This window comes from Heterodontus francisci, chromosome 19, assembly GCF_036365525.1.
Source record: "Heterodontus francisci isolate sHetFra1 chromosome 19, sHetFra1.hap1, whole genome shotgun sequence".
Classification (NCBI taxonomy): Eukaryota; Metazoa; Chordata; class Chondrichthyes; order Heterodontiformes; family Heterodontidae; genus Heterodontus; species Heterodontus francisci.
This window is the reverse complement of record NC_090389.1, coordinates 89,503,033-89,520,870: the sequence shown is the minus strand read 5'-3', so window position 1 is coordinate 89,520,870 and position 17,838 is coordinate 89,503,033. Positions and strand designations below refer to the sequence as shown.

The window sequence follows — 17,838 nt, the reverse complement described above, 5'->3', positions numbered from 1 at the left end:
TTAAACCGAGGGCCCTTCTGCCCTCTCAGGTGGATGTAGAAGATCCCGTCACCACTATTCCCTGGTATTCCAGGCCATTATCAATCAATCAACATCACAAAAAAACAAATTATCTGGTCATTATCACATTGCTGTTTGTGGGATCTTGCTGTGCACAAGATGGCTGCTGTGTTTGCTACATTACAACAGTGACTACACTTCAAAAGTTTAGAAGATTAAGGGTGATCTGATTGAGGTGTTTAAGATGATACAGAGATTCAACAGGGTAGATAGAGAGAAACTATTTCCTCTGGTTGGGGGAGTCCAGAACAAGGGGACAGAACCTTAAAATTAGAGCCAGGCCATTCAGGGATGATGTCAGGAAGCACTTCTTCACACAAAGGGGAGTGGAAATCTGGAAGTCTCTCCCCCAAAAAGGTGCGGATGCTGGGGATCAATTGGAGCTTTCAAAACTGAGATTGATAGATTTGGAGGCAATGGGAAAATGGAAGTAAGATTGGGTAGAACAGGCTCGAGGGGCTGAATGGCCTCCTCCTATCCCTATGTTCCCTTGCTATACTAGGCTGGGATGAGTGAGGCTTTAATGAGCAGGCCATCCTCTTGCCCTCTCCCCTAAGATACCTACAAGACCGCCTCAGCTACACCTAGAATATCAAGGAAGTTAAATGTATATAGAAGAGGGAGACATATTGCCAGCTCCCTGATAAGGAAAAAGAGAGCAGATCTTATTTTTGAGGGAGTTACCATGACTGGGAACTGGAATTCTAATCTCAAACTGGAAGCTCTATTCTCCAAGTGGGCTGGGGGTGGGTTTGGTACAAGAACTGTGTCTGGTACATCGTGAGGGAGGGAGGGAAATAACCCCTTCTCTGATTGGATGCTTTCGAGCAAGACGTTACATATTGGGGCGGGGCGTCCAGCCCACGTGCCGCTTCCCGGTAATAATGTATCAATTTCATTAAATAGCAACAGACACACGTGACCCAGGAGGGAAACTGACACAAGGATAGATACAGAGGGAGAGGAAAGCCCAGTAAACGGCAATTAAGCAGCTCAGCAATCCTAAATAGCAACAACTCTCTGCAACAGGCAGATTTAACTGCAATATACTTAATAATATTAGCAGAAGATCAATGGTGGCATTTGTTAAATGGGCAATTAAATAATCAGTTTTGTTTTTCTCACCTGACTATCTTTTGCATTGATTTTTAATGTATTTATTAAATTGTGTGAGAACCCTCAGTCCCTAACGGTTTGGATGCATTTTCTTTTTGCAATCCCTAAAGAGTTCTTGATTTAGAAAAATTCTCATGAATAGAGAATGCAAGAAGACGAGTCTGGATCGGAGGCAGGGTTAGAGAGGGGAGGCATCTGCGAGCAGAGTGCTCTAGGACTGGACGGAATTTAAAGGGAAACCTGCCGACCAGAGCTGTCATGCAGATTGAAGCTGCCAGTCTCCTCCTGTTCCTGGGATGCATCGCCAGCTGGCGAGGGGTAGCAGGTAAGAGAGAGTCTGTTAACTCCATCCTGTTACAATTTAATCTGGGCCTGCCTATCTCTATGTCTGTCTGCATGTCTGCCTGCATCTATGTCAGTCTCTTCTGTCTGCATCTCTGTGTGTCTGTCAGTCTCTCTGTGTGTCTTACTGCATCTCTTTGTGTGTCTGCCTGTCTCTCTCTCTCTGTCTCCCTCTGTCTCTCTCTCTCTCTGTCTCCCTGTGTCTATCTGCATCTCTCTGTATCTGTCTGTCTCTCTGTCTATCATGTCAAACTGATGACCAATTATCTGTCAGATCGCCCTTTCAACTAAAATTTGCATTTCAGTTTTTCCTGTCTACTCTCTCCGAGATTGAATCTATAATTAATTTAAAGACTCTTTGTTTGTTTCCCCAGTCTGAGAAATTGCTACACCCATGCTGAGGGATTTAAAATATCATTTTAATGCATTTAGTTTCCTCTTTGATTTTTGTTAAATCTGTGCTTTTACTCACTTGGAATATTTTTCTGGTGTGTTTTCTTATTCTGCTTGAAAGGGAGTTCAGTCACCCTCCGATTTCGCGACAGACCAGACGAGACTCCAGCTTCTTTGTTCACCGGTTTATTCAAGCATATGCAGAGGAGGCCGCACCCATACAAGATGGCGTGCAAACTCCCCGAGTAGTTTCAAAACATCATTCTTATACCATTTTACAGATAAGATTTCGTATGCATTTACCAATCATTCAGTTACACATTCTTACTCTCTTATCTTTATCCAATTCTGTCTACTTGTATATAGTTGGGTTACCCTATTACATTCTAAGCACGTATACATTATACTATCCAGTCATTGGCAAGGCACGTACACGTGAAACTTTGACCCTTGTTTGGTTTTTGTAACTCATGACTACTTGTGGTTTATCAGGCCTTCTCCTTTGTTCACTGTACTTGTCTTTTTCCCTTTCGCCTCGCCCTTCAGTCCCCCACTTTTGGCCCTTGGCCCTGCCCAAGTTGGCCAAATATCAGCATTGAGAATTCCTCCCCTTGTCCTTCAGATGGCCAGTCGTCCAGGCTTCTGGAAGAATCCTAGACTGCCAAACTGTATAGGTTAGCCTTCCCTCTAATCCCCGTATCCCTTTCCCATGTGTGCATGGTGGATACCAGAGCATATCCTCGGAATGCCATTTTATATTCTTTTAGGGCTCGCCGTTGATAGTGACACAGACAAATGGTCCATACCAATACAGTCAAGCTAAAACTTGTCATTACCACACGGAGGATTTCCCACCAATTTGTCAGTCACCCTGCGGTAGAGTAAGCTGAGGCCGACCTAGCCAATTGTGTTGCTGATCTAGTGGCCAGGTCTACTTGGATGCGCCCCTGTGTGATTTGTTCTCTCGATGCCCGGGTATACTGATGTGTTATCTTTGTGGTCTGCTTCATAGCCAATCACGCTACCCCACCTGGGGTTTCATCCATAAACTCCATATCATCCCACCAGGGGCTAAATACGTATACCGTTGTTTGCCCGGGCAGGTGGCAGTCCCCTAATATAAGGGAATCAGTCACTTGCATGAAAAAACTGGTGTTAACTAAGCATCTTAATCCTCCAAAAACCATTTCAGCCTCGCTTGTCATAAAACACCATTGCGTTGGGGACATCTGACCTGCCTTGAATGTGTCCTGGACGGGGGACATTTCAAGCGTGATTTTGCTGCGGTTGGTCAGGGGCTCTACGGTACAACAAGTACATACAATATAATTCTTTGATTCAGCACAACATTCCTTGGTACTCATCCAAATTGTGGAGTTAACATAAGAGAAGCCCCCATGGGATCCTGCTCGATAGGATGTTGCCTGGTCTGGAGGGCATTAGCTATGAGGAGAGGTTGGATAAACTCGGATTGTTTTCACTGGAACGACGGAGGTGGAGGGGCAACATGATAGAGGTTTACAAAGTTATGAGCGGCATGGACAGAGTGGATAGTCAGAAGCTTTTTCCCAGGGTGGAAGAGTCAATTACTAGGGGACATAGGTTTAAGGTGCGAGGGGCAAAGTTTAGAGGGGGGATGTGCGAGGCAAGTTCTTTACACAGAGGGTGGTGAGTGCCTGGAACTTGCTGCCGGGAGAGGTGGTGGAAGCAGGTATGATAATGACATTTAAGAGGCATCTTGACAAATACATGAATAAGATGGGAATAGAGGGATACGGTCCCCGGAAGTGCAGAAGGTTTTAGTTTAGGCAGGCATCAAGATCGGTGCAGGCTTGGAGGGCCAAATGGCCTGTTCCTGTGCTGTACTGTTCTTTGTTCTTTGATATACCCAATCATCCCTTTCTACTCCCAATGACTCAAAGCGATAATTGTTGTTAAAGGAGGTTCCCGGGTGATACTCTTGGGGTATTATCACTAGGAATTTAATAACCCTGTCCACTCCTCCACTCTGGGGCTCTCGTTGTTCCTGGTGTAGGTTTATGAGATTCAGTTGGTACATCAATTCAAACATATGTCCGGGGACGGTTCCAAACCTGATGTCTTCTATATCCAAGTTTATTCCCTCTATCAAATCTCGGGCTAACATGTTGCACGCCCTTCCCCTGCTTTGCGAGTCGACGGTATCAACAAACCCTTGATTGGTAATATTTAGGGCTCTCACCAGTCCTTCACCTTGTATCTCAATAGCAGTCAGGGCACACTCTGTCCCATATGCACTATACCACAGTCCTTTGGCTGTTTCAGCAGCTACTCGTGACGTATAATTAGTCATAGAGAGTGATACAGCACTGAAACAGGCCCTTCGGCCCACCGAGTCTGTGCCAACCATCAACCACCCATTTATACTAATCCTACATTAATCCCATGTTCCCTACCACATCCCCACAATTCTCCTACCATCTACCTACACTAGGGGCAATTTACAATGGCCAATTTACCTATCAACCTGCAAGTCTTTGCCTGTGGGAGGAAACTGGAGCACCCGGCGGAAACCCACGCGGTCACAGGGAGAACTTGCAAACTCCACAAGAGAGTACCCAGAACCGAACCCAGGTCACTGGAGCTGTGAGGCTGCGGTGCTCACCACTGTGCCACCCAAGAATTGTTTACTTCTTAGATCTGAGCAGAGTTTATTACTGAATTGGTGCTCCCAAAGAGTCTCCCACCAAGCTCCTTGTACATTTTTCCTGCTTCCTGATTCCTGGTGTAATCGAGCCTTGTAATCCCCAATGAGCTGTCCTATTCGATATCTAGCCCATCTGATTGAACTGTGATGATCTCTACATGGTCCCTGTAATATAGTCACCAGCTTCATAACGTTGTAAGTCACTTTCAGAGATACCATGGTAACATCAGGAAACGGGGGTTTAGCCTTCCCTACCCCTAACTATCCCATCTGGAGGGCAGTTTTTCATCCTAGGACAACGAGTCGGCCTTTGATACCCACAAGTACTCAAATTATAACATTGTTTATCATAACAGTCATGCCTTTCCATTACATATTTACACACTTCCTGACAATACTGGCCATCAAAGCCCGGTTCCCAAATGAAGGAGGGTAGATCAGTCCATCCGGCTGTGATGTTTACTTCATGAAGGATGGTGCTGTTTGTGTTATTTGTTCCACACCCATAATACCATTTACCCAACCCAGTCACATTATTATATATCCCAGTTATTGTTCCTCCCCAATTTGCGTCTGTACTGATCAGCAAGGGGGGGTGGTTGGGATGTTGAGATCCGTTGGAAAAAATCCATACCTGGGACGCCCTTTCCCTACTAGGATTATATACCCAGCCCACGGGCTCCCATCCCCGAAGGCAGGGAGGTTATGTTAATCGGACTGGTTGTCCTGGTGCTGATAGGTGTAGCTCTCTGTTGCAGCTGGGGTCCCAATACCCCTGTATGCCACTAACAAACGCATCTTCCCCTCCCTTCCCCTGTCAGTATTCCAAATGGATCGTTCCCTCCGCGACACCCTGGTCCACCCCTCCATTACCCCCAACACCTCGTCCCCTTCCCACGGCACCTTCCCCTGCAATCGCAGGAGGTGTAATACCTGCCCATTTACCTCCTCTCTCCTCACTATCCCAGGCCCCAAACACTCCTTTCAGGTGAAGCAGCGATTTACTTGTACTTCTTTCAATGTAGTATACTGTATTCGCTGCTCACAATGTGGTCTCCTCTACATTGGGGAGACCAAGCGCAGATTGGGTGACCGTTTTGCGGAACATCTCCGCTCAGTCCGCAAGCAGGACTCTGATCTTCCGGTTGCTTGCCATTTCAACACTCCCCCCTGCTCTCATGCTCACATCTCTGTCCTGGGATTGCTGCAGTGTTCCAGCGAACATCAACGCAAGCTCGAGGAACAGCATCTCATTTACCGATTAGGCACACTACAGCCTGCCGGACTGAACATTGAGTTCAATAATTTCAGAGCATGACAGGTCCCCCTTTTTATTTTTAGTTATTTTTTTCTTTTTTCTTTGTTTGTGTTTATTTTATTTTAGTTTGTTTCTACTGTGCCTACCCACTGTTTTTTTCATGTTTGTGCTTGGGGCCAGGGCTGCTCAGTTTTCTGTCCATTAACACCATCTCTGCACTAACGCTTTGTCTTTCAACACACCATTAACATACCGTTTGCCTTTGTTCCATGACCTTCTGGTCAGTTATTCTCTGTGACCTTGTCCTATCACTACCTTCTCCTTTGTTTCTCCTTTGCCCCATCCCTGCTTTACTTGCTTAAAACCTTTTACATTTCTAATATCTGCCAGTTCTGATGAAGGGTCATTGACCTGAAACATTAACTCTGCTTCTCTCTCTACAGATGCTGACAGACCTGCTGAGTATTTCCAGCATTTCCTGTTTGTGTCCCAATACCCCTCGTTTATGTTTCGGATACGTTTATGGTTTGGTTCCCAGACTCTTGTCTGGTGTGTCTGGCTGGTGACTTGGTCCATAATCCAGGTATTTGGCTTCTTTACCCATTCCCCGATTCCTCCGCTGGGGAGATGAGCGTATTGTCCAGGGTGCAGGCAGGTGTTGTCGTGCACATGTACCGTCAGTGCCTCCCACGTCGCTACTGATCCGCTCAGGATAAGGAGATACCTGCAACGATATGAACATCGTCTCCCATCGCCTGAGTCGCCGTTAGATTTCTCGGTTTCTATGTACAGTTTCAACTATACATAATGTTTCCATTTACTTCCTGTTTTCATATCTATGAGCGTACACGTATCACCAGTCATAATTACCTCATGTGTTCCATGCCATCGGGGTTGAAGTCCGCCGCGTTCTGGGCCCACTCTAACCATTACCTTTATCTTCCACCTGCAGAACCTTGTGTTTTTCCAACTGCTGATCCAATTCTATGTCCTTAGCTGCCTGTCTGTCCTCAACCTCTTGTCTGAGCTTGTGTAAATGTTTACTCATTTCTCTGACATACTCTCGGATTCTGCCTTTGAGCATGCATCCGCCCATCCGACTAATATTCCTTCTGGTAACTGCATTGCCCGTCCTGTCATGAGCGCAAATGGATTAAATCCTGTATTCTTATTTGGGGTGGCCTGTAGGCGCATCAGAATGCTGGATAAAACTGCTGCCCAGCTATTCCCTGTTTCTTGTATTGCTTTAGTGATAGAGGTCTTCAAAGTCCTATTCATTCTTTCTATCATTCCAGAACTTTGGGGATGATGGGGGATGTGGAATTTCTGTTTTATTCCCATTTGTTTACATGCTTCTTCAATAACCTTCCCAGTAAAGTGAGTGCCCTGGGACCCCCCCCCTCCCCCGACACATCGGGGTGTAACCTCCTCGGCTAGTATCTTGGCTACCGTTAGAGCGGAGCAGTCTTTAGTCAGGAATGCTTCCACCCACCTAGAAAACTGATTGATTATTACTAGGCAGCATCTCTTTCCCCATGATGGGGAAAGCGGGCCTGTGAAATCAATCTGCACTTGTTCCCAGTCCTCTGGGACGTGGTTGGTGATGGAGTCTGGTTTTAACTGCCTTGCCTGGGTTGTGCTGTGCACATATGATACACTGCTGGCAGTATCTCGCAGCTTCCCTGCCATTCCCCTCAACCACCAACACTGGCTTATAAGGTCCACCATATTATTACACTCAGTATGTTGTGTCCCATGGTAGATTTCTAATAATATCCATTTAATACCCTGGGGAGCTATAACCTTTCCTTCCTTTCACCAACCTGCAGGGGGAGTTTAGGGAGTTAGGTAGAAAGTTAAAAGACAGGCCCTCTAGGGTTGTAATCTCGGGATTACTGCCTGTGCCACGTGCCAGTGAGGCTAGCAATAGGAAGATAGTGCAGCTAAACACGTGGCTGAGCAGCTGGTGTAGAAGGGAGGGTTTCAGATATCTGGACCATTGGGATCTGTTCAGGGACAGATGGGACCTGTACAAGAAGGACGGGTTGCATCTAAACTGGAGGGGCACAAATATCCTGGCTGCGAGGTTTGCTAGCGTCACTCGGGAGGGTTTAAACTAGTGTGGCAGGGGGGTGGGAACCAGAGCAGTAGGACAGCTAGTGAAATGAATGAGGGGGAACTAATAAATAAGGCCAGTAAGACGAAGAGGAAGAGCAGGCAGGGAGATGTTGTGGAGCACAGTGGGACTGGTGGTCTGAAGTGCATTTGTTTCAATGCGAGAAGTATAACAAGTATGGCAGATGAACTTAGAGCTTGGATTAGTACTTGGAAATATGATGTTGCTATTACAGAGACTTGGTTGAGGGAAGGGCAGGATTGGCAGCTAAATGTTCCAGGATTTCGAAGCTTCAGGCGGGATAGAGGGGGATGTAAAAGGGGTGGGGGAGTTGCATTACTTGTTAAGGAGAATATCACAGCTGTACTGCGGGAGGACACCTCAGAGGGGTCGTGCAGCGATGCAATATGGGTGGAGCTCAGGAATAGAAAGGGTGCAGTCACGATGTTGGGGGTTTTCTACAGGCCTCCCAACACCCAGCGGGAGGTAGAGGAGCAGATATGTAGACAGATTTTGGAAAGATGTAAAGGTAACAGGGTTGTGGTGGTGGGTGATTTTAACTTCCCCTATATTGACTGGGACTCACTTAGTGCTAGGGGCTTGGATGGGGCAGAATTTGTAAGGAGCAATTTGTAAGGAGGGCTTCTTGAAACAATATGCAGATAGTCCAACTAGGGATGGGGCCGTACTGGACCTGGTATTGGGGAATGAGCCCGGCCAGGTGGTCGAAGTTTCAGTCGGGGAGCATTTCGGGAACAGTGACCATAATTCCATAAGTTTTAAGGTACTTGTGGATAAGGATAAGAGTAGTCCTCGGGTGAAGGTGTTAAATTGGGGGAAGGCTAATTATAACAATATTAGGCAGGAACTGCAGAATTTAGATTGGGGGCGGCTGTTTGAGGGTAAATCAACATCTGACATGTGGGAGTCTTTCAAACGTCAGTTGATTAGAATCCAGGACCAGCATGTTCCTGTGAGGAAGAAGGATAAGTTTGGCAAGTTTCAGGAACCTTGGATAACGTGATATTGTGAGCCTAGTCAAAAAGAAAAAGGAAGCATTCATAAGGGCTGGAAGGCTAGGAACAGACGACACCCTTGAGGAATATTAAGACAGTAGGAAGGAACTTAAGCAAGGAGTCAGGAGGGCTAAAAGGGGTCATGAAAAGTCATTGGCAAACAGGAAATGGCAGAGAGGGAGGAACTCAAGAAAATTACAATCACCAGGGAAGTGGTACTGAGAAAATTGTTGGAGCTGTGGGTTGACAAGTCCCTGGGTCCTGATGGACAAAAAATGGGCGGCACAGTGGTTAGCACCACAGCCTCACAGGACCCGGGTTCAATTCTGGGTACTGCCTGTGCGGAGTTTGCAAGTTCTCCCTGTGACCGCGTGGGTTTTCACCGGGTGCTCTGGTTTCCTCCCACTGCCAAAGACTTGCAGGTGATAGGTAAATTGGCCATTGGAAATTGCCCCTAGTATAGGTAGGGAATATGGGATTACTGCAGGGTTAGTATAAATAGGTGGTTCTTGGTCGGCACAGACTTGGTGGGCCGAAGGGCCTGTTTCAGTGCTGTATCTCTAAATAAAATAAAATAAATAAAATAAAGTTCCATCCTCATCTCTCTCTGCCCCCCCCCCCCCCATCCTTCCCACTCTCCCCATTCTCCTTCTGCGGTGAGGTGGAAATCCTTAACATTTATCTCAGGAATTTCTTCTCGGGCGGGGCTCACGGCAGCTATCATCCCTTCTCCTAAATTATCTGTCATGTCTCTGGCAGCTTTGTGTGCCTGGCAATTGCCCATTTGCTTTGGAGTGTCTATTTTCCAATGTGCCTTTATTTTTATTACTGCTGTTTCCTTGGGTCCCTGCACAGCCTCTATTAATTCTCTAACCAATTGCTGAATCACTTGTCCACTGGAGGTAACAAACCCCCTTCTACTTCACGGTCCAGCGTAGTCGTGGACCACCCCAAACGCGTACCGACTTTCCATATAGATATTTACCCTCTTTCCCTCAGCTATTTTCAAGGTTTCTATCAGAGCCCTATGCTCTGCTACTTGTGCCGATTTATCTCCGAGCAACCATCCTTGTGCTCTTATCTCTCCTCCGTCTTCTACCACTGCCCACCCTGTCCGTGGATCCCCATCTATCACTCTCCGGGAGATCCGTCCACATAGAGGGTCATATCTGCCCCCTCCAGTGGCTCCTCCTTCACTCTATCTGCATACTTGTTGCCTTCCTGTACATCACATACATGTTCCTCCCCTCAATATTCATAAAGCCAGCTGGGTTACTACCTTCATCCCTGCGATAGTTATCTGCCCATTTTTAGGGAAAAGTAAGCTTTCCCACGGTGCTCTCCTGGCATCTAATACTGACTTGAGTCTCCCCGTATTAAGTATTTGAACTAGTGTGTGTGATGTATGCAAGATGATCTCTCCTAGCATGGTTATGGGTTCGCTCACTTTCACTGACCACATGCTGCACAGTCCAGTGCCTGAATGCATCAGGTCAGTCCCGCCACTACCGGGGATTGCCTATTAGAACAGTACGCTACTGGGCGTTTGCCATCCCCGTGTTACTACCCCAAGTTATTCTGGTAATAAATGTGGAAGGGGTGCGTCAAATCAGGGAGTCCCAGCGCTGGGGCTGGGGCTAGTAATTGCTTAATCTCGGTGAACGCTTTCTCACATTCTGGGGTCCAATCCTCCGTCTCTAAACACTCCACGGATGGCCTTCCCCTTTCATTAGATCCTGAATCAGCTTCACAATCACTGTGTAGTTGTTCATTAGGTTCCTACAGTAATTAAATAGTCCCAGTATCTGTCTTACCTCCCATATAGTCCTTGGGTGGGGTAAGGTGAGGATTACCTGCTTCCGTTCGAGTGGAAGGGATTTCATACCTTGGTATATAGTATAGCCCAGGTATGTCACCGATCGCTGCCCAATCTGGGCTTTGGTTGGATTCTCTTTCAGTCCAACTTTACTTATCGCCTCATAGTTGTATAATCTCAAGGGTGTGGGCACGTGTGTCCATGGAGGTCAGGAGAAGGTTGTCTACATACTGCAATAGTACCCTTCCCATATTTGTCATATCTATTCCCTCAATAGCCTTGGCCATATGGTAGTGGAGTATTCCCAGGCTGTTATGAAAACCTTGTGGGATTCCTTGTGTATGGGTATTACCCAAAATCCGTTAGAAATATCGAGTACCGTAAAGATCTGGTGGTCCAGGCTCAATCCGTTGAGGATCGTCGTTGGGTTGGCTACAATTGGGTGCAGTCGGGGCGTTACTGCGTTCAGGGCTGTATAACCCATGGTGAGTCTGTACGATCCGTCGGGCTTCCTAACTGGCCAGATCGATGAATTTGTGGTTGAGACGGTATCTATCACTATCCCCTGCTCCTGTAGATCCTTAATTATATCGACTACTGCTCTCATAACCTCCGCTCTAATCGGGTACTGTCTCTTGGGCGCATTACTGGTCCTGGTGTTTTAACCGGTTCTACCTGCATATAGCCACAATCCCTCTTGTGTTTGGCCCACAATTCTGGAAATAGTTCACAAATTATCCCGTATTCTCCCTTTGCGACCCATTCCACCCTGATCATCTCCATGGACCATATCCATTTTGGCTGTAAGAGTTTCAGTAAGTTTGCCAGATCTTGTTTTGTGGCTACCTCATTGCCATCTTGTCCCCCTGTTGTTTGGGCCCGCATCCCCCTTGACCACCTCCTCTCTGCCAACAATCCTTTTTCTGATGTCCTATCTTCTTACAGTTGTTGCATTGTTGTCTACCCCTGTTGTCGCTCTGCGGACATTCTCGGGCGCTGTTTACACTTAAAGCAGCCGGCTGCGTGGTTCACGGCCGCCACTAGCGTCTCTCTGTAACCGCTACCTTCCCTCTCCCTTTCTAACTCCTCCGCCCATATCCTCAATTCGTTGTAAGTACATAATTAATCCTATGGCCAGAACTTTCTTGATGGTCTCCGCCGAAGCCGCCTTTAACCATATTTAAAAATACTAAATCATCCTTGGTGGGATATCTTGTCCACTGTGATCTTTATAGGCTTCCCATTTTCTTTCCCTGAACTCGGATGGTGACTCTCTTCTGTCGTATCCCTATTATAATTCCCCAATTTGGTCTCACCTCCCCCAATGCCTCACTTACTGAGTTCTTTAACATCTGTGCCTTCCATTCGTTCAGTCCTGGGTTCCCATTATCCTGTATCTCGGTCAAATATAATAAGAAATGCTGGAACCACTCAGCAGGTCTGGCAGCATCTGTGGAAAGAGAAGCAGAGTTAACGTTTCGGGTCAGTGACCCTTCTTCGGAACTGACAAATATTAGAAAATGTCTTTCAACATACCATTAACATATTGTTTGCCTTTGCTCCGTGACCTTTTGGTCAGCTATGTGGCCTGGTCCAATCGAGACCTCCTTTGTTATCTCTTGCCCCACCCCCACCTCACTTGCTTATAATCTGTGACTTTTCTAATATCTGTCAGTTCCGATGAAGGGTCACTGACCCGAAACGTTAACTCTGCTTCTCTTTCCACAGATGCTGCCAGACCTACTGAGTGGTTCCAGCATTTCTTGTTTTTATTTCAGATTTCCAGCATCCGCAGTATTTTGTTTTTATTATCTCGGTCAAATATGTTCCCTTTCTCACCCTTGGTGATACCTTATCCCACGTCCCTCGGTCTATTTTTGCTTTTACCAGGACATGGCAATCTCCTGGGGTCCGGGCATGGGCTTCCCTTAACTCGTCTATTTTCTGCCAGAAATCTGTGTTCCCACTGCTTTTCTTGGGAGTGGGTAATTCCTTCAGTAACATATGCCTCTCAGTGGTGGTAAACGGTATTACTACCGTGTCTTTAGCTGTTCATCAGGAGTTCCTGCCATTCTCGTTGTTACTCTTATCTACTGTTTGATACGGGACCATCCGCACTGGAGTTGGTGGAGCAGTGGAGTGGTGGTACAGGGGCGGTCTGTCCCCTTTTTCCCAATCGGCCCATTTGGCCGCCTCATCATCTAAGTTCCAATCGTCGTTGGCGTTTGCGTTTCCCGGAAGGAATCGATTTACTGCTGCGATTGGGGCTGTTCATCCGATATGGTTTTGGATAATTTTCAGTTGCTGTAGGTATAGGCTTAGGATGAGTACCATAGCCTATTCAGTCTTATCATTTGTTTGCGCCTTCCACAACTCCTTAGAGCGTTGTGGCGAATGACTGGGCTACCAGCCCTATTTTTTCATCTTACTGATCAGTTTCCTATATTTTATGGCAAGGTGAAGAGACATAGTCCCTTCGCCTCCCCACTCCGCGACAAACTCGAGTTCCGTTTTCTTGGCTATGGCCATTTTGAGCGAGCTCTACCTTTCAATCCGGGATCCAATCGTTCCCCGGGACACGCTTGTCCCAACTTATTCGTGCATTCGGGGATTCAATCGTCCCCCCAGGATCCTATTCCCATCCCGCCTGAGTCTCAGGTCTAACATTCGGACATGCCCTGTGGACCTCCGTTCTAGTCTGACGCAAACAACTGGAGAGTATTCTTTCAAATGAAACAATACTCACCAGATCATTGTTTTCACCTTTACAGAAAGCTGGGTGTATCCTGCCCACTATGCCACTGAAAGGGAGTTCAGTCACCCTCCAATTTCACAATAGACCAGACGAGACTCAAGCTTCTTTGTTCACCGGTTTATTCAAGCATATGCAGAGGAGGCCGCACCCATACAAGATGGCATTCAAACTCCCCGAGTAGTTTCAAAACACCATTCTTACACCATTTTACAGATAACAGTTCGTATGCATTTACCAATCATTCAGTTACACATTCTTACTCTTATCTTTATCCAATTCTGTCTACTTGTATATAGTTAGGTTACCCCTATTACGTTCTAAGCACGTATACATTATACCATCCAATCATTGGCAAGGCACGTACACGTGAAACTTTGACCCTTGTTTGGTTTCTGTAACTCGTGACTACTTGTGGTTTATCAGGCCTTCTCCTTTCTTCACTGTCCTTGTCCTTTTCCCTTTCGCCTCCCCCCTCACTGCTGTTTATTTTTTACTCTCAAATTTGTTCCCTTGTTTGTCCTTCTGCCGAGATTTAACACCGAGTAGAACTGAACAGACCCCCCTCTGTAAATTACAATTCAAAAATGATATCTTAATAATAAACACGGTTGTACATCTCTCGGACAGGACAGACTCTGAATATCAGACGGATACATTTCCATTTTACATGTACACTATAATATTTCCTGCCTCTATTGGTATCAGATACACAGTCAGTGACTTATCAGTAAACAGAATTCTATGTTAAGGACACTATTTCCATCTCTGTATTCTGTTGACACTGGATATAAAATATCTTCCCTTATTTAATCTCCACATCCTTGGCTAAGTGTCTGTTTATACAGAAAACATGTTTTGCTTATATTTGCATACTTTTGTGTTAAAATTATATAACCCCACATATATCATAATTTTCTAAATTCATGTGTGCCTATGCGTTTTTGTAATAATCTAAGATTATTATTAATGATAGGATGTTAGTTTCAGGGATATTATCAGGGAGGTTGTGTGGGTTAGGGATGGCTTAAACACTCTGCTTTTGACTTGGAGTTGCTGCTGGAGAATTCGGTTCATTCTCGGCTCTGCATCCACCCATTGACAACCCAAAGGAACAGCTTTAAAATGTGGTCCTTTCCTCACACCAAGTCTCATTCCTCCCTCCTTACTCCAGGCAAAATTGGGTGAATGTAACCACAATCTTCTATTGAGGCATTTTGTAAATATCATAAAATGATTCCCGTCCCTCCCAACCTTGGGTTTGGTTCGAAAAGCCTTAATGCTATAATTTGTATTTAAACCCCCTACAGACTTCCCACGGCTTTGGCAGCAATCTGGTTTATACAAAAATAGTAAGAACATGAATTGGGCTGTAAATATACTGGGGCAGGCGGGGAATCCAGAGAGAAAGGTGGGGGTACGAACAATGGGACGCAGAGAGAGTGAGGAACCCAGAGGGAGAAAATCTGAAAGAGAAAGAGTGAGAGAGAAACCCTGGGAGAGAATGAGAATAGTCCTATGAGAGAGAAAAGCAGAGAAAGTAACCCAGAGAGGGAGGGAGAGAGAGAGAGAGACACACACACAGACAGACAGAGCGACAGTGAGGGGTAGAGACAGAGAGAGAGGGGGGGGGTGACAGAGAGAGAGACAGAGAGACAGTGAGGGATGGAGACAGAGTCACAGATAGAGAGAGGGAGGGTGTCAGAAGGAGAGGGAGAGAGAGGGGGAGGCAAACAGAGAGAGGGAGAGAGAGAGAGGGAAAGGGAGAGAGAGAGAGAGAAAGAGAGACAGTGAGGGATGGAGACAGAGACACAGATAGAGAGAGGCAGGGTGACAGAAGGAAAGGGAGGGAGACAGAGACTCAGGGAGACAGACAGTCAGAGAGAGGGAGGGAGACAGAGACAGAGGGAGGGAGACAGGGCGAGGGAGGGAGATGGGGGCTGGGGAGACAGAGAGAGGGAGATTGGACCCAGTGAGATAGATTGGTGGGGTCAGAATAGAAAAGGGTTCTCTGAGGACAGATATCTGGAAATTGTACACACAGAGTGACCAACATGTGGAACAATCTTTCAGACAGGGGAGTGGAGGCAAAACCCCCTGGAATAATTGAAGAAGCAATTACAGAGTTGGTGATGTTAGGATGTCGGGGGTGGATGAACCAGGAGGCATGAATGGCCTTCACCATACATAATTATCTTGGGAACCCAGAAAGAGTTGGAGGGAGAGGAAGGTACAGTGAGATTGAAAAGGAAGAGAGGGAGAGAGACAATAAAAGCACAAAGCCAGCCAGAAGCCACAACAGATCATTCTAGAAAGGAGAGAGAGAGAGAGAGAAGAAAGAACTCTCTCTCTTGGATCTGATCAGCCTTTCTGTTGTTTGCAGACTCACTAGTAACTTTCAAAAGGGAATTGGATAAATACTTGAAAAGGAAAACTTTGCAGGGCTATGGGGAATGAGCAGTGGAGTGGGATTAATTGGATAACTCTTTCAAAGAACTGGCACAGACACAATGAGTCGAATGACCTCCTTCTATTCTGTAAGATTCTATGATATAGTCAGAGTTTCCAGCAGTGGCTTCTCTTCCCTCCCCAACACTGTTGCCTCTGGAGGTCCCAAAGGATCCTTCCTTGTCCTTATCCATACCTCCATGCTGCCCTTGGAGATATTACCAAAGACATGGTGTCAAGCTTCCACATGTCTACCGACAACACCTGGCTCTCCCTCACCACCACCTTTCTAAATCCCTCCACTACCTTTCTGCTCTCACATTGCCTGTCCAGCATCCAGTCTTGGATGAGCTGTAACTTTCCCCAGTTAAATATTGGGAAAATACCCAAACCACCATCTGTTACAAACGCCATACTCTTGCCACCAATTCCACTCTCTTTCTAGGACCACCAGCTGAACCAGACACGTCATAGCCTTGGCATCCTATTTGACCCTGAGCTGAGCTTCTGACCCTATATTTTCTCCATTGAACAGACCATCTATTTCCATGAATGTAATATTGCCCATCTCTGCCCAGTCTCAGCTCATCTGCTGCTGAAATCCTCATCCATGCTTTAATTACCTCTAAATCCGACTATCCCAAAGCTCTCCTGGTTGGCCTCCAAACACCGCCCTCCATAAACTTCAACTCACCCAAAGCTCTGCTGCCCATATCCTAACTCACACCAAGTCTCATTCACTTGCTGACCTACATTGGCTTCTGATCCCTCAATGCCTCAGATTTAAAATTCTTACCCTCGTGATGAAATTACTTCATGGCGTACACAGAATTCTTCATTCCTCTGACTCTGGCCTTGTACAACCCCTGAACCCAACATTGGAGGCCATGCCTTCAGCTGCCTAGGTCCCATGTTCCACAAACCTCTCCGACTTGCTCCTCTTTAAAGTCCTTCCTTAAAACCCACTTCTTTGACCAAGCATTTGTTCACTTGTCCTCTTTCTTTCACCGAGCGCCAGTTTCTTTCCTTACGCTTCTGGGGTCGGGAGGGAGAGAAGGGGCAAGGGTTCGGGATGGGGAGAAGAGGAGGAGGGTTCGGAAGGGGGGAAGGGCGAGGGACGGGGAGGAGGGGGTGAGGGTTTGGGATGGGGAGAGGGTTTGTGACAGGGAAGAGGGGACAGGGTTTGTGACAGGGAGGAGGGGGAGAGGGTTCGGAATGGGGAGGAGGGGGAGAGGGTTCGGAATGGGGTGAAGGGTGCGAGGGTTCGGAAGGGGGCAAGGGCGAGGGATGGGGAGGAGAGGGCGAGGGTTTGGGATGGGGAAAGGGTTTGAGATGGGGAGGAGGAGGAGGGGGAGAGGGTTCGGGACGGGGAGAGAGGGTTCGGGACGGGGAGAGAGGGTTCGGGACGGGGAGAGAGGGTTCGGGACGGGGAGAGAGGGTTCGGGACGGGGAGAGAGGGTTCGGGACGGGGAGAGAGGGGAGAGAGGGTTCGGGACGGGGAGAGAGGGTTCGGGACGGGGAGAGAGGGTTCGGGACGGGGAGAGAGGGTTCGGGACGGGGAGAGAGGGTTCGGGACGGGGAGAGAGGGTTCGGGACGGGGAGAGAGGGTTCGGGACGGGGAGAGAGGGTTCGGGACGGGGAGAGAGGGTTCGGGACGGGGAGAGAGGGTTCGGGACGGGGAGAGAGGGTTCGGGACGGGGAGAGAGGGTTCGGGACGGGGAGAGAGGGTTCGGGACGGGGAGAGAGGGTTCGGGACGGGGAGAGAGGGTTCGGGACGGGGAGAGAGGGTTCGGGACGGGGAGAGAGGGTTCGGGACGGGGAGAGAGGGTTCGGGA

General features: G+C 47.3%; 1 protein-coding gene across 2 annotated transcripts in view; it reads left to right on the top strand.

The window, feature by feature from the left end:
* LOC137380291 (netrin-4-like) overlaps positions 1-17,838 on the top strand; it is a 71,129-nt gene that overhangs the window by 4,430 nt on the left and 48,861 nt on the right. For both annotated transcript variants that reach the window (XM_068052192.1, XM_068052191.1), the window contains exon 2: positions 1,287-1,501. In XM_068052192.1, the coding sequence (XP_067908293.1) occupies positions 1,435-1,501 (67 nt within the window). In that variant the 5' untranslated portion in view covers positions 1,287-1,434. The remainder of the gene's footprint in view (positions 1-1,286; positions 1,502-17,838) is intronic.